Source organism: Lagopus muta, chromosome 12 (genome assembly GCF_023343835.1).
Source record: "Lagopus muta isolate bLagMut1 chromosome 12, bLagMut1 primary, whole genome shotgun sequence".
Classification (NCBI taxonomy): Eukaryota; Metazoa; Chordata; class Aves; order Galliformes; family Phasianidae; genus Lagopus; species Lagopus muta.
This window is the reverse complement of record NC_064444.1, coordinates 369,223-396,977: the sequence shown is the minus strand read 5'-3', so window position 1 is coordinate 396,977 and position 27,755 is coordinate 369,223. Positions and strand designations below refer to the sequence as shown.

The 27,755-nt window shown below is 49.9% G+C and overlaps 1 protein-coding gene across 6 annotated transcripts in view; it reads left to right on the top strand.

Annotated features, from left to right (window-relative positions):
* Nucleotides 1-27,755, top strand: part of ZFHX3 (zinc finger homeobox 3) — a 510,916-nt gene that overhangs the window by 475,475 nt on the left and 7,686 nt on the right. For all 6 annotated transcript variants that reach the window (XM_048958823.1, XM_048958822.1, XM_048958824.1 and 3 more), the window contains 5 exons: nt 724-831; nt 9,295-9,428; nt 9,619-9,819; nt 17,264-17,366; nt 18,661-24,111. In XM_048958823.1, coding sequence (XP_048814780.1) covers nt 724-831; nt 9,295-9,428; nt 9,619-9,819; nt 17,264-17,366; nt 18,661-24,111 — 5,997 coding nt within the window. The remainder of the gene's footprint in view (nt 1-723; nt 832-9,294; nt 9,429-9,618; nt 9,820-17,263; nt 17,367-18,660; nt 24,112-27,755) is intronic.

Genomic DNA, 27,755 nt, shown 5'->3' with positions numbered 1-27,755 from the left:
GTTGGAGGTCTGGCAGCTACAGCTGTCTCTCTCCCTGTGTCCCGCCTAACGAGGGTGCCTGCACATGGAGCGGCGCTCAGCCATGTCGATGTGCCCCGTGCAGCCGCGGCCACCACACTCCGCTGCTTTTGTTCATGGTTGGGCAGTGCCATTTCATGTTTTTCCTTCGTGCTTTTGCACTGCTGCTGCCTGTGTGCTCGAGCTTTTCCCGTGGCTGGGATGAAAATAAGGCCCCTCAGCAGCCTCCTCCCATGTCCTGTGTCAGGGCCATGCCCTCTGCCCCCTGCTTTGAGCAGCAGTGAGTTGTGTTGCTCTGAGGTGGTCTGGGGGTCTCAGTGGTCAGGGCCACGCTGTGCAGTGCCGTCCATTCCTAGGAGCTTGAGCTGGGGATGAGGGAAGAGTAGAGGCTGACGGTGCTGAGGGCTCTGATCAGGCTCCAGCACTTCTCTGATCTATGGCATGGTTGAGTAGACCCTTCTCGTTCCAGGCAATCGTTTTTCTGCTTGTTACACCGCAGGGGCTGTAAGTGGCAGTCATAGGCCAGGTTCACTTCCTCCCCTCAGTATCTTCCATAGCCTTTCTTTACCAGCTAGTAGGTGGTCACCGGATAATGCTGGGTGGCATCAACACCCAGCGGTTGCGCTCTGTTCCTCAGTGGCAGTTATTTGATCTTCTGACTTGACTTTCATTTTTATGTTATTCTTTCTGCTTCTTGTTTTTCAGACGAAGCCACTGAAGATGCAGAAGGGCCCAATGAAACAGCTGTTGATGCTGAAGAGCCTGCCAAGGAGCAAGAGAGTGCAGGGGACAAGGACCAGAGCAAATGGACAGGTGGGTTTTGGTCCCTCTTTATCTTTCAATCTGAGAAAGGAAAGCGGGGAGTTGCAGAACACTGCTCTGCAAAATTCTTTCCTTAAACAACCATGCTGCACAGTGCTGTTGGTGTGATGTAGGCGCTGTGAAGTCTTCGGGTGTAGCTTTGCAACAGGCTCACGTAGTTCAAGCCATGGTCACTCATGCATTCCCTGCCAGCCCCATGGCCGCAGGTCAGAGCTCGTCTGTTCTCACGTGGTGCTGGGCCTGACACGGGCAGTGGAAATGTGCAGCTGGGATTGGAGGAGAGGAAAGGGACTGCCCTTGTTGGCAGCTGACAGCGCTTAGGCTGGATTAAGCATATCATGAAACCCCACCCTGTAGTTAAGACTGGAGAGATTGCTAACCTACTTTTCTATTATGGTCTGGTTTTTACCATAACTCTGGTTTTTACACAGAAGAGCAGAGAGGCAGACCCTGTGCTCGTGCTCTGTTAACTGCTTGCTTTCTGCTGGATCTGTGACATCCTGAAACAAACTGTAGGTGTGTAACAATCTTTACGTTGCTGAGTAAGAATCTCAGGTTTCTCTTTGCAAAATCCGTGGGTAGATTTCACAGCTTCATTAAGTCTTCACAGGAAAACATACAGTGGAAAACGCAGCTAGGCTGCTGTGTGTGTGTATCTGGACAAACAGCACCCAGGGCCACTGCCAGCCTGAAGCGTAAAGCCCCAGCAAGGTTTCTGCATGTGTGTTGTTGAATTTGAGGCCTGCTTTCAAATGCGTAGCAACACTAGCCTTGAACTTGAAAGCAAAAGAGGTTCTGAATTCATTTATGTACAGTGGATTTGCTCGACACGTACCACCCTCAGTCTTGCGTTGTTTCTGCTTTCAAGCTCCCTTGAAGAGCGTGGCTGTGTCACTGTGTCCTTGTGGACCCCAGACATGGAAGGGAATAGAAACTGGGTTATGTTAGTCTTGACAAAATAGATCTGCACTGTCCACCTATGCAGGTTATCAAAATGCAGCAGTGGAAGTTGAGATGCAGCCAGGGAAGGATATGGGGATATCCCAGGATATAGGGAGCACCAAGAGGCACTCAAACAATGCCTTGCTGTAAGAAGACTGCAGGGCACGAGCTGGTCTGCAGCTCAACCCTGATGTCAGCAAAACTGAAGAGTGGTCACGTTCTGTGCTTTTATCTTGACTAAATGCGCCAACGGCATGAGAGAGCAGCAGCCCTGCTGGCTGCACTGCACGAAGGCTCGTGGTCCAGCCGCAGGAACAGGTTGCCAAGGGTTCAGTTCAGCCACCTGTGTTCAGGTCTGTGTCCACTGCTTCATCCTTGGGCATTTTGAGGAGGCGACCACCTCAGCTGTCCAACCTGTCAGCTGCTCTCTTGTGAGTCCCAGAAAATGAGAGATGGGGCTGTGGGGGGACAGACATGGTATTTATCTGTAAGCAGAGGAGTGGCTGGGGAACCGCACACCTGCCAGCTTCATTTGCCCCAGATTTTCCTGGGAATTGACCAAACAACTGTTTGTAAGTACTGACTGGAAGATAATGAGATGAGGAACAGTCGACATGGATTTGTCAAGAACAAATCATGTCAACACGACCCAATTTCCTTCCGTGTGAGGAAGGCCTCATTGCAGGCAGCATCTTGTGTCTTCTCCTTAGAAAGGCTTCTGGTGGTGCTGTTCAGGACGTTCTCAAAATGAAGCTCGACTAATCGTGATGTAGATAAAAATACTATAAGAAAGAGATGCATTTCTTCAGCTCTGGAAAGCCTCCCCTGGAGGATCGTGTCTGCTTCAGAGCTCTGGGTGTCAGGAAAGCAGAGCAATTTCAGAAAAGCTGAACAGCACAAATAAAGACCGTGGTCAGTATAATGGCAGCTCTAAGGAGAAAGTGGAATAAAGGAGCTTATCTGACCCAAAAAGAGGGGAGGACAAAATAAGTCTTCTTGTGCATAAAGTGCTTCTGAATGGAAGAAAATAATTTGATCTCTCTATTCAGGATATAGACAACAAGAAATAATGGCCCTAAATGGAAAGGAGGAAGGTTGGGGTTAGATAATAGTAAAAAAAAAGAGGTCTCCTGATACAGTTGGTGAAACACTGGAGCAGAATTTCTGGGAAGGTGCCTCAGAAGTGTTCCCTGGAGATCAGAAGAGCTGCGGCCACAAGCAGAGCAGCACAGTCTGCCCTGCGCTGGGAGCCCTGCGGAGCGGCTGCGAATGCTGCAGGTCTGTGAAGGAGGGAGATAGGTGCAGGAATGCAGCAGTGTGCTGGAGTGCAGGCTGCGGGACCTGGCCTCTGTGTGCTGTGCTGCAGTTTGCTCATCACGTTCCTTAGCGATTTACTCACCGTCTGTACCTCGCTTCCTTAACTGCAGACGGCGCGATCATTTTTGTCAGATTTCTAAAAAAAAAGGCCTCGTGTGGCTGCCCGGAGTGAGTCAGGTTTGTGTGTCTTCTTTATGGCACAGCTGTGGCAGGCAGTGCTGGGTCAGCTATTTGCTGAAAGGAGAAACTTCGCTGCTTTCATTGAAAGTTTGCCAAAATGTTTTCAGCTGCAGAATAAATTTATCGATTCGTTTTTGTACTTATTTTAGAAGAGAATATTCCTAACCAAAAAAATTTTTAAAGTAACGTTTTCCATTAAAGTACACAAGAGGAGAGCTCCATCCCAAGCAAGAATTCCTGTTACCTCAGTTAAGTTCTCATACATCTCTTCATCGCTCCTGCGAGGTGTGTACAAGTGCAGCACGGTTTGCTCTCTGCAGGGCACACGCTGCCTCTGTGCATTTGTCACAGGCAGCAGTGCTTCGTGGAAGGCAAAGCTGTTGTGTGACTCCGAGAGCATTCCATGCAGAGGGATGGCTGCAGGGCCCATGTCTGTGCAGACCTGCTTGCTGTCTCTCACGGCAGTGGGATGTGGCAGCTGCTGAGCGTAGTGCAGTGCAGCCCTCACTGCCAGAGCTGCCATCCCTTCTGTGCAGGGGTCCTGCCCGCCATCCTGCCCGCCGTCCTGCCCGCCATCCTGCCCGCCATCCTGCCCGCCGTCCTGCCCGCCATCCTGCCCGCCATCCTGCCCGCCATCCTGCCCGCCATCCTGCCCGCCGTCCTGCCCTCTGCAGTGCTGCAAAGGGATGCTCTGCCCAGTGTCTGAGCATTAGAGATGAGCTCACTGTGATTAACACACGACTTCTTACAAGCAGAGAGAAGAAATGTGGCCATTCCTTGACTCCATTTTTAAGTCAGGATGTAAATGATTACATCCACACACTGATTTCCAGCTGGAGCCTGGACCCCAGCCGTGTAGCTCAGTGTGAAGCTTGCAAGATTCAGAGTATGTTTGCGTGTGTTTTTTAGCTGGAGAGAAGCACTTCGGTATGCAGTGACCCAGCTGTGAAAGAGACTTTCTTAATGCACTGTCAGTCGTGTAGATGTAGAATATCAGATTTTTTTCCCCAAAAAACAAGAAACAAACTCTATTTAAAATATGGATTGAAATGAAATATTTCTGGAGGAGTAGCCTGAAGGGCTTTTATTTTTTTTAATGATTTTTTTTTTTTTAAATCCATGATGCTCACCTAACACAGAGCAATTAGTGCAATGGAGCGTCCCTGATTCGAATCCGTGGTAGATTGCTATTAAAGGAGGTATTAATGGGCTGCCGAGAGCTGGGAAATTGTTGCAGAAAAGTGTGTTTATGGAGTATGGTGCTGGCAGGCATGATTTCAATCGGATTTGACATGTTTAACATAAATGTATACTGCACAGCTCCTGCAGTTTATGAATAATTCCTACAGGCCCACTGCCTTTCTAATTACTGAAATTGAAAAAAACAGGTCAGGCACATCCTGACGGAAATCTATTACTGTCCCCCCACCCCCTGCTGCTTTTTTTTCTGTTTTTTTAATATATGGCATTTGTTGAGCACTTAATGGCCAGAATGCTCAGTGGTGCCAGAGCAAAGAAAAGGAGAGAGCTGGCAGGGAGCGGAGCAGGGGGCCGTGATGGAGCATCTCTTGACCCTGGAGTGTGTGTGCAGGAGACTTGCAATGGGATGGGGATGGGGATGAGGCGGGAGCTTTGGTGCCAATGTGGCTTTCCTGAGGATTTACAAAGCATGAAAGGTTTCTGGGCACCAGCTCCAGCCAAGGAGGAGTGCTGGGGCAGGACTGGGGGTGCTGGGACTGCCTGGAAGCTGCCTGATGTTCAGAGCTGGGCTGCCCTCAGCTCGCACAGTGCCAGCAGATGCATTCTGATGTTTCCATGAAGTGAAGGGAGGCGACGGCTCTGTGGAGGCCCTCTCCCAGCTCCAGCAGGGCTCCGTGTTCCCAGCTGACCACTGGCCGTGCTGGAGCCAGGAGCACCCCAAGGCCCAGCTGCTGCACTGGGTGTGCGGTGCTCTGCAGGCTGGTGGCTGTGTCAGCCCTCCTGTTCTCAGGCACTTCTGTGCTGTATGCCCCCAGCGCATGGAGTCCATGTTGCCTGCATCTCTGCTGAGCTCGTGCCCTTTCTGGCTGGGAGATCCCCCATCTGCAGCGCTGCCTGGCACTGCCCATCCCTCCCGTGCTCTTCTCAAGGAGTTGGTAGGAGTACTGTTGTTGATACCATTCCCAAGCTCTGCACATTGATTTCAGTAAATGAGATGATATAGACTCTCATGTAGGTTAGTTGAAATATTTATTCAATTGAATTGGACGGTAATATTCACCCAGATTGATGGCTGGTTCAAGAACCATATGGAATAGGTAAATATAAAAGATTACGTCTTGTTTCCTCTGTAATGTGAGACAAACAAATGATATCCCGTGGTTCTAAACCCATAATCTTAGGTATCATTGCTGGGAGGAAAGGTTTCAGTGCATCACTTTGCAGGCATGGAGCGTTGCTGTGCTCCAGGTGGGGTGAGATTGTGCCAACCAGGTCTTCCCTGGGCCTGGTCAGAATCGTTTTCCTCATGTCTCTGTGTGGCCCTGCCTTGCCCAGCTGGCTTGGACCATTTCTCTCCCCATTGCACTGCTCTGTCCGCAGGCAGCACCCCGTGGAGCCCCGGCACGGTGCCAATGCTGGGGGGCAGTGGGAGGTTTGTGTGTTGGTGCAGGCGCTGCCGCTGTGCCCTGTGCAGTGTCCCGGCGCTCGTGGTGGTGCAGAGCAGCCTCGTGGCACTTGGTTGGGCCTTTCGGGTGCTGTCGTGTGGACGTTTAGTGATAATTCTGTGGTTGGAACACACTGCGGGCTGCAGGTGTGACACAGCATTAGAAAAACGAATTATCTGACCATCTTCAGAGCCGTATTTTTGAAAGATAGCGATAACGGTCTGGGTACAAAGGTGTGCTTGCAGATCCTCATGTATTCACATCTGTCTATCATACAGTCGCGTTACTTATCAAATACAGATTTGAAAAAGTACCGCAGAGCAACAGGCGGTGTAGAGTCCTGTTAGTGTGGCTACAAGATCTTATTAGAACGAATGGTACCTTCAGGGAATAGGGAATGTAAACAGACAGCGTTTCAGGAAGAAACATCCAACCATATATTATTAACACGCGAAGTAACAACCAGCAGCACTGTAATGGTGCTCTACACCCAGGTGCCATTTCTGGAAGGCCCAGGCCGTGCTCTCACAGCTGCTGCGTGGCCGGGGTCTCTTGGTGAAGTTCCTCTCCCACGTCCATTCATGCCGTGCTGTTGGCCGGCACTGAGTGAGCGGCTCACTGCAGCCCCACGCGTGGTGGTGTGGGGTGGCCTGGCCCTGCACACGCAGGGGGCGAGGGCTGTGTGATCGTGGGGCAGGCAGAACCGTCCTCCCACTCCTCAGCATTTCCAGAGGAAAGCAAGAGCTGCTGAGGGATGCTGCTGCGTTGGCGGGCATTCGGCGCAGGGCTGTCGCGGGCGGGCGGCCCCATCCGGCTGTGGGCTCGTGGTGCTGGGGGGAGCTTCAAGGAAACGTCAGGGAGAGCTGAGCAGAGGGAGGCACCGCCAAATAAGGAATTTTATTTTCCATCGTGCGATGAAAACAGCTCCGCAACCCGCTGGAAAACTTTTTCCCAGGCCGACGGCTGAACTTGGTGGGAAGAGACTGGGTGTGGGGGAGGGGTCGTTCCGTTCTCTAAATCAATGGAGATAGCAGAAACCCCACTGTAAATTTCTAGGGCAAGTGGCAAGCTGGTTTACGGAATGCAGGGAGATGAGAACCTCTGGCTTACGGAAAACAGCATGAATTAATAATCATTTAATTGGTTTCTCCATTATGTTGCTGGGTCGGGAGATAGAAGTTTAGATGAAGGGGCTGTCAGCGGTGCGTTAGCTAGAAGAGCTGATGGCAGTAGAGGAGGCAGCTCCTGCCCACCCAGACCAGGAGTCATCTGTTTCTTGGGACACAGCTGGCAGAAGGAAGGACCTGCACTCGAGGAAGTGTCCCATTCCACCCGGGGAGATTTCCTTTCATCCTCTGAAATGCAGGAGGTGCCAAGATGTGCGAGAAGTCTCCTCAAGGCCCCAGTAGGGCAGCACCGTCCTGGTGCATGGGGCTTCCAGGTGCATTTGTGGAGTAACACAGATCTCTGAGGCCAGGCAATCTGTAATAATCCGCTTAGAGGGTCAAAATAATGCAAGTGCTAATAGGTAACTTGTCATACATTGTACTGTAAGCCCATATCCTTCTGTCCTGCCATGCCTTTGCCCCAAGCCTGGTGCTGAACTGCAGCTGCAGGAGCAGCGCGTCCTCATTTCCCCAGGCAGAAAAGAGCTTTTAATTCCTCTGATCTGTGATGTGGACTGAATGTGTCACTTAGTGAATTTGGCTGTTGATCAACAATAAACTTGGGTCTTGAGTTAAAATTCCCATCTGAGCTGTCAGCACAAAAAAATGACGCTTAGAAGAAATATTCAGTGTGTGTTTTTCAGTTCACTGCAACAAAGCAGTTTCTCTGGGATCTGGACAGTCATTAATAGTTCTGATTCCGAAGGATAAAAGTTAGGGATGGATCAAGTGCATTTAGAAAAATGGGCAGTTTGGAAAATGGTAAGTAGAATTAAATTTTAACTGCTTTTCACTTCTCCCGAATTGTACGTTGGCTGCTTCCCATAGGAAAGAAATTGGAAACATAGTTGGGATTTCAGAGGTTGTGCGAAGCGTTCAGCACCATGGGACAGTGTCTACAGTTGGGTCACTGAACTCGGCGGCCTCATGGGTCTTTTCCAACCTGAGTGACTCTATGATTCCACGAAGTTAGTTTATTCCTTCATGACTGGAGCTCGGGGCTGAGGCCTGGCAGGGAAAGACAGAAACACAGATCACTTTCCTTACTGTGATGTGGTGCCTCTGAAACACATCTCGTGTCTGTAAGTGAAGGGTCTGTGAGAAGGAAGCGGTTTACCTGGGTTTTGCTCTGACTGCATCCTCTGAACAAGGCACAGACACCAGTGAGCTCACCCAGAGAAGAAGAGGAAGGGGGAAGAGTATGGGGGACCGGTCTGAGAATGCTGCCGTGCCTTGTTAATCGGCAGCCAATCCATCATATTAAATATCCAGCTGTCATACATTACCTTTCAAGTGAAAATGAATAACTCCCATTAAGGGCGAAATGGGTTTGAAGTCGATTCGAGACAGATTAAAGTACTGTTATGAATGTGTGTTCAGGGAGGAGGAGACGGGGGTTGTGTATAATATACTTGTCCTTACAGTTTTTAAATAATAGATGTCCCACAAATTTATGTACTCCAGGCTGCCAGGGTTCGGGGGAGGGGGAAAGGTCAGGGTATGCGCCTTCTCTGAGAGCCTTAACTTGCACAGAGCCTCGTTGTGGCTTCTGGGTTCCTCTCCTGCATTGCTGAAGCAGCAGGATGTGCTCATCCCGCGCCCTGCAGGTTGGGTCCCACTGCTGGGGCTCTGTGGGACCACTGCTGGGAAGCGTCTGCAGTGTGCACTGTTCCCAGGGGTGGGCCCAGCAGTTCAGTGCCATCCTCCTGGGGCCTCGTGGCACCCTGCACCCAGTCTGCACAGCTTCCAGCCATCCCTGGGGCAGACGCTCTCCAGGCTGTTCGCATGCAAAGCTTTGGGTGCTCAGAGCCAGGGGTTTGCATCCTGCTCTGCCGCACCTGCCCAGCTGCTCGCAGGAATGGTGTGTTGGCCTTCACATCTGACCCAGCGTTTGTGAGTCAGAGGCAAGCACGGGGAAGGAATCCTGCGCCTAACAGGATTCCTGTAGGCAGCATGCATAAGCAGCTGCGGTTTCTCTGCTTCTGGCTGTAAGTGACACAATTCCCCTTCTATGGAAGATAATTAAGAACAAACTTTCTGTGTCTAGGTAGGCTTTGTAGGTTGTGAGTTAGTCCGTGTGCTCATCCTCATGCAACTAGGCAGTGCATGTTTCAAGAAAAAACAGCAGTGTAGAGGGTAACGCCATCTTCATCCAACGTCAGCCTCTTTGGGAATGTCCTGATGTGAATCTGTTCTTGTTGCAGCACCGGCCAGCCAGGCAGAGAAGGAGCTGATGGAGCCTCCAGCATCCTCTAAACGAGTACCATTTCCCGGCAGCTCTGAGTCGCCTCTCTCCTTTAAATGGTCAAAAACTTCAGAAGAGACCAAATCGGAGCAGGTAAGGACAAGCACTCGGCATTTTGCACATCTGTGGGTAACTGTTTCATCTGCGACAAAAGTAAAGAGTAAAATAAATGAAAGAGGGTGAAAGGTGGTAACTGACTACAGAAGACATCAAATTACTAAAGTCTAGCTGTAAGGAAAAAAGAAAGCTGTAACAATTGCACAATTCGTTTTCTGCTCTGCAGATGTACCAGTGTCCATACTGCAAGTACAGTAACACAGACGTGAATCGGCTGCGGGTGCACGCCATGACCCAGCACTCGGTGCAGCCCATGCTCCGCTGCCCGCTCTGCCAGGACATGCTCAACAACAAGATCCACCTGCAGCTGCACCTCACTCACCTGCACAGTGTGTCCCCTGACTGCGTTGAGAAGCTCATCATGACGGTGAGTCACAGCATAGCCAGGTGTGTCTGCTGTCTGCCTAGGGACTGCGAGGAGTGAAGGGGTGACCTGACCTGCGTGGGCTGTGCTCACTGCAGTAGGCTCAGGGGCAGCTGCCTGGCCTGCCTGCGCTCTGTCATTGAGGTTTCTCCCATCCTTGCATGTTTCCTTCACAGAGACCAGCTTGTCCATGCTTGGGCGTTGCGGCAAATGGCAATATTTCAGTGCTGAGTGAGTAATCTCATTGTGAAGAGATTGGAACAAATCAGATTTCCTTTAACTGCTGAAGTCATTGCATGGGACTACATTTTGCACAGATCCTTCTGGGAGATGCAGCAGCTGATGTGCTGTGCCGGTTGTGTTGCAGAGGGAAGATATTCAGGAGTTGGCTAGCGATTCCTGGGAAGAACAGCCGGGGTGATTAAAGTAACGTTACAGAAATTAGGTATCGAGTTCCTACTTAGAAAGTGATTTTAAGAACCAGTAGAGTGGCTTTGCTTGGCAGCCTCGCCTGCAGGAGGAGAACCTGTCCAGTGGAGCAGCCCATGGTTGGCACCTCATTCACGCAATGAAGATCATTGTCAAGATTTTGTGAAGTAGGATGGACCTGTTACTTTAGTCAGAAATCACTCCATGCAAAGTGGCAACGTGTGTTTTTTTTTGTGTGTAACAGTTCACTTTTTTCAGAGTAACAAGCAAGGGATACATTGACATTAGCCCAAGGGAGGTGGAACCGGGGCTGCACTTCTAGAGCACATTGTCAGTGTTGTGCCCGTGTCTGTGCTGTGGTTGTTACTGCTTGTGCTGCTTCTAATGGCAACAGAAACTTCAGACAGCAGATTGTGGTTCAGCATGGTGCTTGGGAGCCCTTCTCCAGGTGCTGCCTTGGGGCCGAGGTTTGAATATCCCAAGAGCCAGCGCTCAGTGAGGAATAGCAAATCAGCAGCGGCGTTCAAGTTGCCGTCTGTGAGAGGTGGTGTTGTGCTCTGCCCCAGCAACGCTGTTGGCTGCAGGTCTCTCCCATGGGCACTGTGTGCCTGACCTCGAGTGGCTGCGCCGCCTCGATGCAGACACACTGAGCAGAGCCTGGCTGCATTCACAGCACTCGTCTGCTTGCTTCTGTAAATGTCACTTGGGCGCCCAGCGTGTTCTTCTATGAGTTCTCTTTTCTTGGGTTGCACACGAGTTTGCTTTCCACTTGTTAGTGTGTTTAGTCAGGTTAAGATACAGGTAGAATTAATAACACACATTTTCAAAACCCGCTCTGAACTTACACATCGGGTGTGTTGTCAGATTTCTGCACTTTTTTTATGCAGTCTTCAAGGCAAGGTTGTAGCTGCACTTAAGAACTTGTTACCAAGTACACAAGCGTTTGTTTCAATTCCTGACAGTTTAGTGATTTCTTTCCCGCACTCCAGCTCTGTTTCTCCCTTCTTTGCTGATTGCTGATAACGAAGGGCAATAACAACATGTTTGTCATAATACTCATATTCTTTTATCAATTCACTTCCTGTGGCATCGACTAAGCAAGCAAATGCAGCGCTACCCAGCTTTTCTCTTGCCATTCTTCGGTCTTCCCTTTCTAGCACTATTCTGATCCTCATGTGTCTCCTCACAGGCTGTTGTGCTGCTCGTCTTCCCTCTTTGCTCTGTGAGCCACCCATCCTCTCATTTTTCTGCCCTCTGCCTGCCAGGCTCTGTGGGAGTCATGGTGCAGTGAAGGCTCACAGTGACCATTCTTGGACCAGGTGCTTGCAACTGCCTGGAAAAACCCACATACCCAAGCAGGCACCACGTCTGAAAACCCATTAAAAACCCAGCCAAGGTGACAGGTCCCACACAGCATCCTCTGAACAGCAAAATGTAAAGAGACTTAGGAAGACAGACCAAGAGCAGTTCACTAAGCTTTCTGTACCCACAGGCTCAAGTAAGGGTTGCTCTGCTCTGGTGGACACTGCATAGATCTAAATAAAGGAACTGCCCCATCACAAAGACATCTGGGACCTACATCCATTTTAATTGTTCATGCTCAATTGTGCAAATACCTTCTGAGGATGTAAACAAGTCTGGTTAGCCTCTAACTAAATTTAAGGAAGATGTTTTGACCCAGTGAGATAAGTAAACAGAAGCTGAGCATCTTTCTTAGGCCAGTAAATCTAACTGGTTTTCTAAGGGTGTCTTCTCTGCTGTTGTGAGTATGGTTTGTTTGGGCTGGGCTGTCTGCAGAGCATGCAGTCTACAAACCCGTTGATTTGGTGCATTAGTGCTTGCACAGGTGTTTGTCCTCCAAGGTACACAAAGACTGACAGAAGCCTCTTGTTTGGGAGCTCAGGGCAGTGCCCAAGGGACACGGCCAGAGCAACTGCTGTGGTGTGGCAGCTCTTTTAGGTCATCACATCTTCTGTGCTATGGTAGGACCTCATTCTTCTGCTGCAGTGTGCAGCACTTCTGCTGAGAAATGTGAAGATCGTCGTCTTCCTTCTTTGTTCTGCCTTGGTAGCCCTGGTTGGCTGTTTGCTTTGTACCCAGAGATATGTCTGGGTAGAAGGACTGATTCTCCTTCTCATCCAGCTTGTGTGTGGCTCTTTCTGGGTTCATACGGCAAATATTTGGTGAGATGCGTATGTCTTGTGCAGAACCTGGCAGCATGTGACATTCGTAGCGTTGCCTTGTGGGTTCCTGTCATACTCTGATGTGCGGATCAGGCCTCGGTGCTGCCAAGTGAACTGCAGCCCAGTCTATGGCAGCAAGGTCCCTTTCGACACAGTGTCTTTGCATTTGGCATTTGGAGGAGGCTCCAGTTAATAATACCTTATCAGACGCCTTTCAGGAACCTGCAGTGTCTAATATGTCTGTTGCCATGGAAACAGCTACTTGCTTATGCTCAGCATCTCATATCTGTGTGGCTCGTGCCCTGTCCTTTCATAGCGGCGCGCAGCCCGGGGGCTGTCCTGCGGCCGGCAGCTCCGGGCAGGGCTCCAGGGGCAGTGTAGCGGTGCAGAGGGGGCCGGGAGCCCTCATCCCCTCCAGCTGCACACAGACGTGGCGGGGTTTACAGCGCGTGGCGTCTTGGCCGCGCTGGGCTCTGATCGCCATCTTCCCACCCAGCAGCCGCGCCGCCAGGCTCAGGCCCGCACCGCTCCAGCAGAGAGCCCCTTAATGAGGGTGAAGTGCAGTTCGTCGGCTCAGTCGATTGACAAGACTGATGGGCTTGAAGCGGGAGAAGGGACGGCTTCCCAGAGCTCCCTCCCCCCGGCTCGGCCTGTGGCACGCTCCTCTCCTTGCTGTTCTCAGTCCTCTCCCGGTGTTTCCAGCATTTCCTTTTCATCGTTTTCTTCTCTCTCGTGCTCCACCAGTGATTCTTTCCCATCCTTGCCGTCCGCACTTCTCCCTCTTCACATTTTTTCCCTTTTCCTATTGTCTTTTCTCATTACTCTCTCCCTTCGTTGTCATTCAATTTTTCTCTCTCCCTCCTTCTCGCCCCCTTGCGCTCCCCCCTTTCCCTCTCACTCTGTGTCTCATTCTCCATCTCGGATGAAGGTAATGAAAATAATCGGGCTTCATTAATTCTGAGCCCTGTGAGATGATAGCCATTTGGAGCCATGTTTGCCAATTAGATGGTCTAAATTAGAAGTGACCTTGGTATACTGCCATCGCTTTGCCTCTCTGAGTCTAATGAAGCTTTTCACTCCAGCACCCTCTCTCTCTCTTTGTAATGGAAATTACCTCCTTTGTCTGGTTTGGGAACCTTGCATGGCGCGTTTCCCCCTAGGTTGCACGGACATGGGGATCGTAATGTATCTCCTCAGACCCCTTCTGGAGGTTTTCTTTTCAAAGCTGCACCATTTTGGTGTTCCAGGGCCACTTGTGTGGTTGCTCACTCTGAGGAAAGCAGAAGGCTGATGCGGTGTGTGAATGGAGCTGGTTGTTCATGTACCCAAAGATAAATTTCTGGACGTGGCACAAATATGCCTGTGTGCCCCTGGGGCTGACGTGGCGCTGCTCAGCAACCCTGTGCCGATGGGGCATCACTGCCACGGTGTCATCTGCAGGCTCACAGGTTGTTCCCAAAGCCATGGCCTGGCAGGTCTGCTGTGTGTCAGAGCACTGTGTGCTGGAGGTGCTTGTAGAACAGGGAGGGAAACACAGTGCGTCTGTCCAGGTGTTTGTGGCAAAAAGTCATTGGGTTGTGTTGGTCAAAGAAGTGACCACAGGGGTACCCAAGTGTGTAGGTGGTCATAAGGGAACTTTTTTCCTTGAGGAGATTGAATTTCTGATGGCGTTCTTGGAGGTGGAGATTTGTCCCACCAGAGGCTGCCATTTTGGCAGTGCCGTTCTTCAGCAGCGCTCCATGCCTGGCATGGGCTGCAGGGCAGCAGGAGCAGAATGGGGCGGCGGGGCCTCAGCTCGTATGCATTTCTGAAGCTGCTCACGCATATCACTGGTGCGCTGATGGACAGAACCTGATGGTTATATTCACACCCAGCCATTGGGTCGTTGGAAGGAGCAGATAAGAGTGAGCCACAGATCCTTCCCCATCCTTCAGATCCATTTGAAAAGAAAAGGTGGTGTGAGAGTGGAGTCAGCACTGAGGGCTTTGCTGGTGGCTCAGGGGCTACAGTGCATGGCTGCAGCTGTGTAGGAGCAGCACAGCTTAATGCTGAGCAGAGCAGAAAGCGTATGTATGGAAGGAAAGGAAGGAGACAAATCACGTTTGCCTGACTTAGATCTGTAGGGCTGTTCTTTTAGCAGCAGTTCATATGGACTGATGTGCTGCTGTGGTGGAGCAGTTGGTGCTGAGGGAAATCTCAGCCTGGGGATGCAAGTGCGGAGTGCAGCCATGGGTGGGCACTCAGAGCAGCCCTGGCAGTGCCTCTCGGGTGAAGGGGCAGGAGGGCCCCCAGCACGGAGCTCCTTTCGCTGTCACCAGAACCATCGGTGTGATTTCAGTACCCCTGAACCACAACAGTGTTTCGGAACACCCCTCCTCCTCTTACCTGCCAGGTGACCGTGGCCCACTGTGCCTTCCTGCCCCCTGCCTAGCCTTGTTATTTGTTTATATTGAAAGCAGCAACAACGTGCACAAACAGGACACGATATTTGCAGTCCAGACAGACAGATGGTTCAAACCTGGGAGGCTGGAGCTCGTTGTCAGTGCAGAACTGCTGGAGGTGTGCAGCTGTGTGGCTGCCAAGGCTGGTGCTGCTCTGCGGGCCAAGGATGGCAGCAGGTCGAGTCAGGTCGGCCGCAGAACAAGCAGTGCTGATGCTTCCCAGGGCAGCCCTCCGCCACTGTCTGCACCACTGTGCCCACATCCACACCCAGCATTTCTGGGCCCTGTGCTGCTCTCCAAGCTTTTTCCTCTACGCCTTTTTGGCTTTTGTGCCTGCAGCACACTTAATGTACCGCAGCCTTTTTATTTCTGCCTTTTTGTGTGCGTGCGGAGGGAGGGGCGGGAGCAGGGTGAGAACTGTGGCTGCAGAGATGCAGGTAGATAAAGGTAATTACTTAAACACATATAGGGCAGGACTTATTGGTTTGGAGACCCAGATTAAGATGCAGAGGAGCATGTGAGGTTGATGATTATATTTCGGGGAGAGTTAATTGACGGAAGGTGAAGGCAGACAAAGAACCGCTGCTTACTGCCTTCTTGAATCCCAATCAGGAATTATGATTAAAGACGCGGCGAGACAACAGAGGCCTGATGAATTGGTGTCTTTTTTTTTTTCTTTTTTGCCGTCATTCACACTTGATTGACTTCAACCTTTCAAGTGCAAAAGTCTCTCTTTTCCATTATTATTCATAGCCATCTGAGTTTTTCTAATTAAAGTGTATGAAAACAATTACTGATCCGTCGTACTGAGTCTGGTGGTGGGGATGGCTGCCTTACTGTAATGTGTGTAAAAAGCCCGCAGTTCTCTATAATGATGTGCAGCTGAGGTGTTAGATAATTTTATTCTTTTTCTACTCTGTTGGTTTTTTGGTTGTTTTTTTTTTTAATTTCTCATCATCTATTTTTTGTAATTCCTGAAGATCCGAGGAAAGCATTCTCCCTGCTGACAAAGCTGAGAGGGTCAGGGCCTTTATTCCTCGGCATCCCGGCTCTCCCCATCCTCAGAGCCCCACAAATGGACAGGGACCTCAGGCATCTCCTGACCCACCACCTGCAGCCATCAGTGCTCATGGTTACAGTAAAATGGAATGGATTTGGTGTGCCCAATATCCCTTGGTGTCATTTCTCAGTGCCATCCCCCCTGCAGACATCTGCAGACACTTTGTTGCCGTTGGTGCAGTGCTGTAGCCATAGTGCTGCTATAGGCATAATGCTGCTATAGGCACGCTGCTGCTGTAGGCATGGGATGCTGCCCTGTGAGCAGCGACAGTGGCTCCACATCCCTCACTGCACAGTTTGGATGGCTGCAGACACTCATGAACCTTCTTTCTGAGGGCTTTCACAGACCACTTTTGCTTCTATTCACTCAATGGAACCAAGGTCTGGTGTAGGTTGGTGATTGCTGACATCAATAAAGGAGGCTTCCTATCCTCCACAGAGGTGTACAGTGTTTCAGGTGCAGTTTCACCATGGTTTGTCAGTGCCCAGTGCAGTTGAATCAGGGCCTCCTGATCCCCACCTGTGCAGGTACAGCCCCACCAGCTGGGTGCCTTGTGCTGTGCTTGTGTGACCAGATAGAAGACCTGAAGAAAGGGGGTTTTCCAGAAAAAAACGAGTGTAAGCATTTGGGACTTCCAAAGATCCACAGTGTCTCCAGCTCTGCACAAATGTTGGTGCTCAGGTTAGGGTTCAGCAATGATGATGCACGTTCTGGGCCAGCGCTTGGAGAGAAGCAAAGGGAACACATCAGTCAGAGCAAGGAAAGGGTTACCAGCAGCTTCTTATTCCACAGACAATTTGCTGTCTTTTTAGTCTTTCCTTATTCATCCTTTCCTTTGTCACCTCTCTCCTTATTTGTACTTTTCTTTCTCATGCCCCTCCCTTTCCTGCATCGATACACTTTGAAAACAGTGCTGCAATGCTCCCTAGTTCAAGATTACAGTGTACTTTACGAGGTATGATTTAATTAGGGGCCTTATTATGTTTTCAGCAGCTTAAGGTGGGCCTTTCAACTTATCTACCTAATTGGTTGCACAAGAAGTTTCACAGCCCATGACAAAACATTGTCAGTGATCAAAGTCTGAATTCTACATAAAGGAAAAATATTAATAATAAGATTATTCTTCAAGTGTGCACTGCTAATTATGTCCAGAATGTAACTGTAGAAACACTTTTGACTGATGTGAGCTTTGTCTAATAAACATGAGTCTTCAGTGAGCTATGCAAAGTGATGCTCTGACTGTACAATGCTGGTATCTAATTTTGCCGCTGAAAATGTTAAAAATATTTTCCTGTGCTTTTCTTCTCCCTTTGTCCCCACCTCCCTGTCTGCAGGTGACAACACCAGAGGTGATGATGCCCAGCAGCATGTTTCTGCCAGCAGCCGCTCCGGAGAAGGACGGGAGCTCCACCACCGAGGAGCTGGGGAAGCAGCCTGGTGAGTGCGGCCGCTGAGGCCCACGTGTCCCCCAGTCCCCGGGCTCCTGTCACCCGCTGGGGACTGTGGCTGGGGACATCTCCTCTCGGTGATCTCCAGTACCTGGACGTCTCGCAGGGACCGCAGTTGGCCGGTGCACAGTGGGGCTGTCTCCTTTCTGTGATAGCACCCGGCTGCCCCTGCGCAGGACAGGCAGGGCAGCTCAGAGCTGCACAGCTCACACACCATGGCGATTCACTTGGAAATTGTATTAAATCCTTGTGAAGGAGACCAGATGGGAGCAGTGAGAAGGAGGTGGTAAGAGGGCTTAAAGAGCTGGTTGGGAAACCACAAGGGTTGCAGCTGACGCAGACTGTACTAACACCTCTGCTGCTGCCGTAGCTCGAGTGCATCTGCTCTCAGGGAGCTCTGAGCTGCTGCAGTGCTTGTCCAGCTCAGATCTCTCCCACCTGCCTCATTGCCATGCTGTGTTTTGAAGACGTGGCTGTAAATCAATGGCAGTTTAGTAGTGGCTTTGCAGTGTGACATTAGAGCATCCCAAGAACAACATTTTGCATGGGCAGAAGCGTCTCATCTTAAAGTTGGCAGGAAAGCAGTGTCAGTCTACTTTCTGTGCCCTCCTGGCAAGTCATGAGGAATCTGGGAGCTAAGACAGCCACTGCTCCCTTTCAGGAAGTTGGCACCACTTGGAGAAGTGCTCATGTGGGCAGGACAGCTAACGCTACGCTGGGCAGTAGGATCCCCTCTTCAGCTTCTGCCAATATCTCACTGCCTTTTCTGGCAGAAATGTACTATGAGAAAAGCACTCGGTGCATTTTCTCTCTGGAGAGAGAACCGAGTGCTTGTTCTTTCTTCTCCCTCCATCAAACAACACCTTTTGAGATGCTACCAGTGGTACATGAATTTCATTCCTATTTTAGCTTTGATGGGACCAGGATTCAAATACCGTGCTCAGCTGGGGAAACCTTCTTACTAGAAGTTAGACAGGACATCAAAGAAATAAAAGCAAAAACAGATTGGTGGCTGGATGGCCTTCACTTAAAAGGGAGAATTAAAGGTGATAAATGCACTAAGGAGACGTATATGTGTGAATATTTTCAGATATTCAAAGTGGGAAGAAAGTAAATTTTGTAAACTTATGCATTGGGCCGTGATGAGGATAATGGGCTGGTGTTAAAAGGAATGAAGGTAGAGGTGAAGAGTTGGAAATACCTTCCTGTCTTGCAGCGGGGGGAAAAAACAGTCCTTGTGCATTAGTGTAATTTCCAGTTTTGTTGTGATTTTGTTTTCACAGAGCTCTCTGAGGACTCAGGAAAGAGTCTTTTACCATCGGAAGGTACGGAGCACAGCGGTGAACCCAAGCCCGCTCCAGCTGATCAGAGCTCTGCCAGGGAGGACTCCGGTTTCCTCTGCTGGAAGAAGGGATGCAACCAGATGTTCAAAAGCTCAGCAGCCCTGCAGACGCATTTCAATGAAGTTCACGCCAAGCGGCCCCAGCTCCCAGTGTCTGATCGCCATGTCTACAAGTACCGCTGTAACCAGTGCAGCTTGGCATTCAAAACCATCGAGAAGCTGCAGCTCCATTCCCAGTACCATGTGATCCGAGCAGCCACCATGTGCTGCCTCTGCCAGCGCAGCTTCCGAACCTTTCAGGCCTTGAAGAAGCACCTGGAAACCAGCCATCTGGAGCTGAGTGAGGCCGACATTCAGCAGCTGTACGGTGGCCTTTTGGTCAATGGAGACCTCCTTGCTATGGGTGATCCTTCACTTGCAGAAGACCACACTATTATAGTTGAGGAAGATAAGGAGGAAGAGAGCGACTTGGAAGATAAGCAGAGCCCGACAGGGAGTGATTCGGGGTCAGTACAAGAGGATTCTGGCTCTGAACCAAAAAGGGCCTTACCCTTCAGGAAGGGCCCTAACTTCACTATGGAGAAATTCCTAGATCCATCTCGCCCTTACAAATGCACAGTCTGCAAGGAGTCTTTCACGCAAAAGAACATTCTCCTGGTTCATTACAATTCAGTTTCTCATCTGCATAAACTGAAACGAGCCCTCCAAGAGTCTGCTACTGGGCAACCTGAACCTACCAGTAGCCCCGACAACAAACCCTTTAAGTGTAACACATGCAACGTTGCCTACAGCCAGAGCTCTACCTTGGAGATCCATATGAGGTCTGTCCTACATCAAACAAAGGCTCGCGCAGCCAAGCTAGAGGCAGCGGGGGGCAGCGGCAGTAGTAATGGAGCTGGCAATAGCAGCAACAGCAGTCTCTCCTTGGGTTCATCTACACCAAGCCCAGTGAGCACTAGCAACAGTAATGCTTTTACAACCACCAACACAAGCAATTCGGGCACCGCTCCCATTCCCAACCTGCTCAGTCAGGCGCCCAGTGACACCGTGGGAATTCCTCCCATAGGTAACCCTGTTAGCACTAATATCTCCTCCCCTTCTGAGCCCAAAGAGGTAAACCGGAAGAAGCTGGCAGACATGATTGCATCCAGGCAGCAGCAGCAGCAACAGCAGCAGCAGCAGCAGCAGCAACAGCAAGCTCAGACCTTAGCACAGGCACAGGCCCAAGTCCAGGCCCACCTGCAGCAGGAACTGCAGCAACAAGCTGCTCTCCTGCAGTCTCAGCTCTTCAATCCAGCGCTTTTGCCACACTTTCCAATGACCACTGAGACCCTTCTGCAGCTTCAACAACAGCAGCATCTTTTGTTTCCTTTCTACATTCCCAGCGCTGAGTTCCAGCTCAACCCAGAAGTTAGTTTGCCTGTCACCAGTGGTGCACTGACACTGACCGGTACAGGTCCAACTTTGCTGGAGGACCTGAAGGCCCAGGTTCAGCTCCCTCAACAGAGCCATCCACAGCTCCTTCAGCAGCAGCAAGGTCAGCTATCCTTGTCACAACCTCACTCTGTCCTTATACAGCAGAGTCAGCACTCAGAGAAGAAGAATAAACCCATAGTGAAGGAGAAGGAAAAAGAAACCCCACGGGAAAGCGCAGAGAGGGGAGACACTAGTGCAGCATCTAAGGAGTCTCTGCCTGATAACTTAAAGCCCAAAGACAAGAAGGACTTTGTACCAGGCAGCAGTTCAGAGCCCTCCTTACTGCCCCCACGTATTGCATCTGATGCAAGGGGGAATGCCACAAAAGCCTTGCTGGAAAACTTTGGCTTTGAGCTTGTCATTCAGTATAACGAGAACAAGCAGAAAGTGCAGAAGAAAAATGGCAAGACAGAGCAAGGTGAGAACTTGGAAAAGCTGGAGTGTGATACATGTGGAAAATTCTTTTCAAACATCCTCATCCTGAAGAGCCACCAAGAGCATGTTCACCAACATTACTTTCCTTTTAAGCAGTTGGAGAAATTTGCCAAACAGTACCGAGAACACTATGACAAAATGTACCCACTACGGCCTCAGACCCCAGAGCCACCGCCACCGCCTCCACCACCCCCACCTCCACTGCCTCCAGCACCTCCTCAGCCAGCTTCTACTCCTACCATTCCTACTTCTGCCCCACCAATTACCTCTCCTACAATTGCACCAGCCCAGCCATCTGTGCCACTCACCCAGCTCTCTATGCCAATGGAGCTCCCCATCTTTTCACCACTGATGATGCAAACCATGCCACTACAAACATTACCTGCTCAGCTGCCACCCCAGCTTGGTCCTGTAGACCCTCTGCCTACCGACTTGGCCCAATTATACCAGCATCAGCTCAACCCAAGCCTTCTCCAGCAGCAGCAGAACAAGAGGCCACGGACACGAATCACCGATGACCAACTCAGAGTCCTTCGGCAGTATTTTGATATTAACAATTCCCCAAGTGAGGAACAGATCAAAGAGATGGCAGACAAGTCTGGATTGCCCCAGAAGGTGATCAAGCACTGGTTCAGAAATACTCTTTTCAAAGAACGCCAGCGCAACAAGGATTCCCCATACAACTTCAGTAATCCCCCCATTACCAGCCTGGAAGAACTGAAGATAGACTCACGGCCTCCTTCTCCAGAACCTCAAAAGCAGGAGTACTGGGGAAGCAAACGGTCCTCCCGGACACGCTTTACTGACTACCAGCTCAGAGTCCTGCAAGACTTCTTTGATGCCAATGCTTATCCAAAGGATGATGAATTTGAGCAGCTGTCTAACTTGCTGAACCTCCCAACACGTGTCATAGTGGTGTGGTTTCAGAATGCCCGTCAGAAAGCTAGGAAAAACTATGAGAATCAGGGAGAAGGCAAAGATGGGGAACGGCGGGAGCTTACAAATGACAGATACATTAGAACAAGCAACTTGAATTACCAGTGCAAAAAGTGCAGCCTAGTCTTTCAGCGCATTTTCGATCTCATTAAACACCAGAAAAAGCTTTGTTACAAAGATGAGGATGAGGATGGACAGGATGATAGCCAGAATGAAGACTCTATGGATGCAATGGAGCTTTTGACTCCAGCCAGTTCCTCCTGCAGCACACCAATGCCCTCACAAGCTTACAGCACGCCTACATCTTCAGCTAATGCAACCTCCTCAGCTTTTCTGCAGCTCACAGCAGAGGCAGATGATTCCTCCACCTATAGTTCTAAAGTAGAAGCTACAGATGAGAAACCAAAGCAGTCTGAACCTCCAAGTACACAGCAAAACCAAACTCAAGAGAAGCAAGTACAACCAAAGCAAGAGTCTCAGCAGCAACAGGACCAAGGAGAACAGAAGACAAGTTCAGCACACCAAAAGATTTCACAGTTATCCTCCCCCTCTTCACTGCAGCAGCCACCTCCACCTCCTCAGCCCCCTCAGTGTTCCTTGTCACAGTCAAGCCCAAGTCCATCTCAGTTGTCACATCTCTCCCTCAAACCCATTCACACATCCACCCCTCAACAGCTGGCAAACCTACCTCCGCAGCTAATCCCATACCAGTGCGACCAGTGTAAGCTGGCATTTCCTTCCTTTGAGCACTGGCAGGAGCATCAGCAGCTTCATTTTCTGAGTGCACAAAACCAGTTTATCCATCCTCCATTCCTGGACAGAACGCTGGATATGCCTTTCATGCTTTTTGATCCCAGTAATCCACTACTTGCGAGCCAGCTGCTGTCTGGAACGTTACCACAGATTTCAGCAACTTCAGCTACTTCGCCATCAACACCAACATCCACAATGAACACGCTGAAGAGAAAGCTGGAGGAGAAGGCCAGTGCGAGCCCCGGAGAAAATGACAGTGGGACTGGAGGAGAAGAACCACAAAGGGATAAGCGTCTAAGAACAACGATTACCCCAGAGCAGCTGGAAATTCTTTATCAGAAATACTTGCTCGACTCCAACCCAACACGGAAAATGTTGGATCACATTGCACATGAAGTGGGCTTGAAGAAACGTGTGGTGCAAGTTTGGTTTCAGAACACCCGTGCGCGGGAAAGGAAGGGGCAGTTCAGAGCTGTGGGGCCTGCCCAAGCCCACAGACGGTGTCCGTTCTGCCGAGCTCTCTTTAAAGCAAAGACGGCTCTTGAAGCTCACATCCGATCTCGCCACTGGCACGAGGCCAAGAGAGCTGGGTACAACTTGACGTTGTCTGCTATGCTCTTAGATTGCGACGGGGGACTCCAGATGAAGGGAGACATCTTCGATGGAACCAGTTTTTCCCACGTGCCACCAACTAGCAGTGATGGTCAGAGCGTTCCTCTCTCCCCCGTGAACAAGAGCATGGAACTGTCACCTCGAACTCTGCTGAGCCCGTCCTCCATCAAGGTGGAAGGGATAGAGGACTTTGAGAGTCCCTCCATGTCCTCGGTCAACCTGAGCTTTGACCAAACAAAACTGGACAATGACGACTGCTCTTCTGTCAACACTGCTATCACAGACACTACAACAGGAGACGAAGGGAACGCGGACAACGACAGCGCAACAGGGATCGTAACTGAAACCAAATCGACATCAGGACCCAGCGAAGGTCTGACAAAAGCTGCCATGATAGCAATGTCTGAATATGAAGATCGGCTGTCTTCTGGCCTGGTCAGCCCAGCTCCCAGCTTTTACAGCAAAGAGTATGATAATGAAGGTACTGTGGACTATAGTGAAACATCCAGCCTTGCGGATCCCTGCTCACCCAGCCCTGGTGCAAGTGGTTCGGCCAGCAAATCTGGGGAGAGCGGGGATCGGCCCGGGCAGAAACGCTTTCGCACTCAGATGACTAATCTCCAGCTAAAAGTTCTTAAGTCGTGCTTTAATGACTACAGGACACCTACCATGCTGGAGTGTGAGGTCCTGGGCAATGACATTGGACTGCCAAAGAGAGTTGTTCAGGTCTGGTTCCAGAATGCTAGGGCAAAGGAGAAGAAGTCCAAACTCAGCATGGCCAAGCATTTTGGTATAAACCAAACAAGTTATGAGGGACCCAAAACAGAGTGCACTTTGTGTGGCATCAAGTACAGCGCTCGACTGTCTGTACGTGACCATATCTTCTCTCAACAGCATATCTCCAAAGTTAAAGAAACCATTGGAAGCCAGTTGGATAAGGAAAAGGAGTATTTTGACCCAGCTACTGTACGTCAGTTGATGGCTCAGCAGGAGCTGGACCGGATCAAAAAAGCCAATGAGGTTCTTGGTCTGGCAGCTCAACAGCAGGGCATGTTCGATAACACCCCTCTGCAAGCTCTTAACCTTCCTGCTGCATATCCAGCACTACAGGGCATCCCTCCAGTCTTGCTCCCAGGCCTCAACAGCCCATCCTTACCAGGCTTCACTCCATCCAACACAGGTGGGTATGGATATTGTCACACTGCTCAGAGATGCAGATGAACTTGATGCATCTTTACCACAGTCGGATGTTCCTTTCAGAATGGCTAATAATAGGGTGCGTGGCCCCTTAGTCAGGCATGTTTACATGACAGCAAATAAGCAAAGGGTATTTCATCTTTAATTCCTGAATTCAGTTTTGTTAGCAAAATCTGAAGTAGAGCAACATCCAGACATGCTGCATATCTGTTTCATTAGCAAAGACTAAAAATTCTGATGCGTCTGCAAGGAAATTAAAAATAGCTGATTTACCAAATAGAATGTGAAAAGGACAAAAGTGCTGAATGCATTGTTCATTACATCTTTCCTTTTGATATTAAATTCAGTTTATGTAATGCTATCCCAAGCTTTCAGTAATTCTGAACTGTTTATTGGAAAAATGTTATGTACCTGGCAGTAGTGGCAACAGAATCTGGAGTGTCTTGATGTAATGTCCTCGTAGTGATCTCCAGGACAAATCCCAGTGGGGTGGTGGCTTGTTTTCTGAGCTACGAGCTGAGCACTGCCTGCAAATACTCTCTCAGCCAAACATGGTGTAGTCATATGATAAATCTGCTTTGTATTTTAATAAGATTTCTCTTAACAGGAGTGCATAGCAATGAAATGTGGCCTAATTGTTCAGATGGCCTAATTCCAGTTGTTGGACTTTGTTTCTTCATTTTCTTCAGGATGCAGTTTTGCCTTGTACCTGGTGGAGGGGTGGAAAGTATGTGATACGTAGCAAATATCGGAAGTGGGAAGTAATGTTCAGTACAGTAGACTTTGAAAACTTGATCCAGGGGCTGCCTTCTACCCCTGCTGCATTGGTGTCATCCCCAGGATGTGCCCGCATCTGAACTGCAGCTCGTGACAGAGTGGTTGATGTTCTCTAGCAGACCTGCTTTCCCATGGCAGACTTCTCTGCATACTTCTGATGATCCCTATTCAAGTTGTCTTTCACCAGGTCTGCTCAGTTTGCAGAGATGTCCAAGGAAGTGATTCCCGTGTCTTGTCTCAGCAACAGGCTGATCTGTCTCAGACTGGAAGGGCTGTTACACCACATATACCAGCATGTGCCTTAGTTTTCTGTATTGTAGTGGTACAGATCGAATGCCATTAGACAGCATCCAGAAACAATAACTTTCTCTTACTGTACTAATGATGAGGCTAATGATGGGTTATAGTTCATGCTGTAAAGTCTGAATACGATCTAAGCATCTTCCTGGCTTCTTAATTGGAAGCTGAGGGGATATCAGTCTCCAAGAAGACTTTCTGATGCTTTTTGTCAGCAGGCCATCTCTTAAGTTCCTCTTTCAACAGATTGAGGAACTGAATGCTGATGCCGCTGAATAAAACAATGGTGTCACTTTAATGAAATAGTCTTCTTTGTCATCCAGGAGGTAAATCTTTGGATAGGCAAATCAAAGCCTTGGACTAAAGGATAATAGCTGATATGACTAGTTACACTGCAGAGCTGCTCACTGTAAGTAACATCACCAGAGCCTGCAGTTACTGTGTTGTTACACTGACATTGGGTGTAATATCGTAAAGGGAGCACCAGTGACCCATGGTGTAAAATAGGCATCTTTCTCTCCCCTTGGAAGTGGTTGTGTTCACTTTTACCTCCACCGCAGTTTATCTCCAAAATATCTTCTGTAGGCAAATGGAAAATGTCCAGTCACTGCATTTGTCAGGTTCTGGCTTTTCCAAAGATGATCCACTCTCCTGGAGCCATGATCCTTCCCTCTACTTCAGCAGTAGAGGGCATTACATTGTAGAATGGTTCCTGATGTTCATGTCAGAAACAGAAGAGATCAGAGTGAATTTAGCTGGAAGGGCTTTGTTAGGAGCTAGGTTCTCCACAGGCTTTTTGCACAGTTATAGAACTCCCTCCATCCCCATGAAGAGATAAAATAGTTCTTCACTGTGGGTGTAGGACTGTCCACTGTAATTGAGCCGTGTTGAAAAGAGTTTGCGTGAGCTGTTCTGTCTGGGGCTGCTGCCCATTACTGCTCCTCAGTCCTAGTCTTAGGTGTGTGCCTGAAGGGATCGTGGTGTGCCAGGATATTTCTGTGCTGTTGTTCTTACAGAGGGTTTTGGTTCAGTGGCCAGAAATAGGCCAAGACAATCTCTTGGGCAAATTATATTATCAGGCTATCTCACATCATCTCTGCACTGTTTACTTAGTACCCCAAATTTGTAACAAGATCTAAAATTACTTTTTTGCGCTTCAATATGTATTGTTGCCTTTATTTTTCTCCAAAGACCAGGATGTGTCCTGGGGAGATGGGGCTACATACTATGAATGTTAAAAGCAATCAGTGACTGCCTAGACAGGACTGAGCTATTTAGAAAGTCAAACAGACTATTTGTGGCCTTTAGATAAAGCTCCAAAGGTCAGGCCATCTCTGCTCAAAGCCTGTCGCAGCAGATAAGGCTGTGCATCCAGGAATGTTACGAATTAGCCGCTGCTCCTGTGCTCGAGGCTTGCGGGGCTGTTCAGTTAGGGAACATCCGTTTCAATGGCACCTCTCCATAATGCACCCTTATCTGAAATCTGTGAGGCTGCTGCGTGGAGGCCCACTTATACCTTTACAAATCACTGTTGTCTCAATACAGCATCAAGAGCAGTGCAAGTTTCAGGAGGGCTTTTCTTCAGTCACACTGAATTCTCTGGGTCTGCCTCTTCCTGCAGCCCTGCTGCTGGCTTCCTTCCCCAGGCTGTCCTCTGCACAGAGACATAAGTTTGTCCCCTCCTGTTTGCGCAGGAGGCCAGCTCTGCACACAGGTTTCCAAAACCTGTGGCTGAATGCCGCAGTATGGATGACACCACGGACAACTGAACTGTTTGCAGGAGGGTGTCATGCGGCTGGGTTTGCAGACTGCAGTGTCCCCGTTAGCTGCCAACCCATGATGCTACGAGGAGGTCATTCCTTTGCCATGTTACGAGAAGCGCAGTGTTACAGGGCACGGTGATGTGAGGGGCTCCTGCAGTGCGGCTGTGCAGGCAGCAGTGTGGGGCTTGGCGCCCAGAAGGCAGAGGAGCACACGTAGTATTGCAGTCACTGTGCAGATCGTGCGCCGCCCCAGCTTTGCCACCTGCAGAAACGGGACCTGTGTGTGACGGGGTTGTGGGTGCCTGTGCTTGGTTCTCAGGATGAGTGATGTTGGTTGAAGACCTCGTCGGGATAAACGGGGCAGCTGCAGCTCAGACAAACCATTGGCTGCAGCTCCAGCTGTGTGCAGGTCCCTTTTGTGCTGCTCACAGGGTGAAGCAGCCTGGCAGCAGCTGGGTTTGCTTCCCACACCAGCCATGTGCCCAGGTGCCCCGCTGCTGCACTTCTCCCGGCAGCACTCAAAACTGTGCCCAGAAGGGGAACCTTCTCCTCTCCTGCCCTCTTTCACTGAATGGCACAACTTAAAGCGGGAGTTGCTGTGCAGCCATTGCTGTTTCCCAGTGCTGCAGCTCTAAGGACCAAAAGTGTGATAATGATTTGCAGCAGGGGTGGGATCCTGCAGGCAGTTCCCAGCTGTGGAGTCATTGGCCGTACGGGGCTGTGCCTGTGAGAAAATTGAAGTTTTGTTTTATTTCTGTTTTCTCCTAATGATATTGAGGGATTTCCTTTC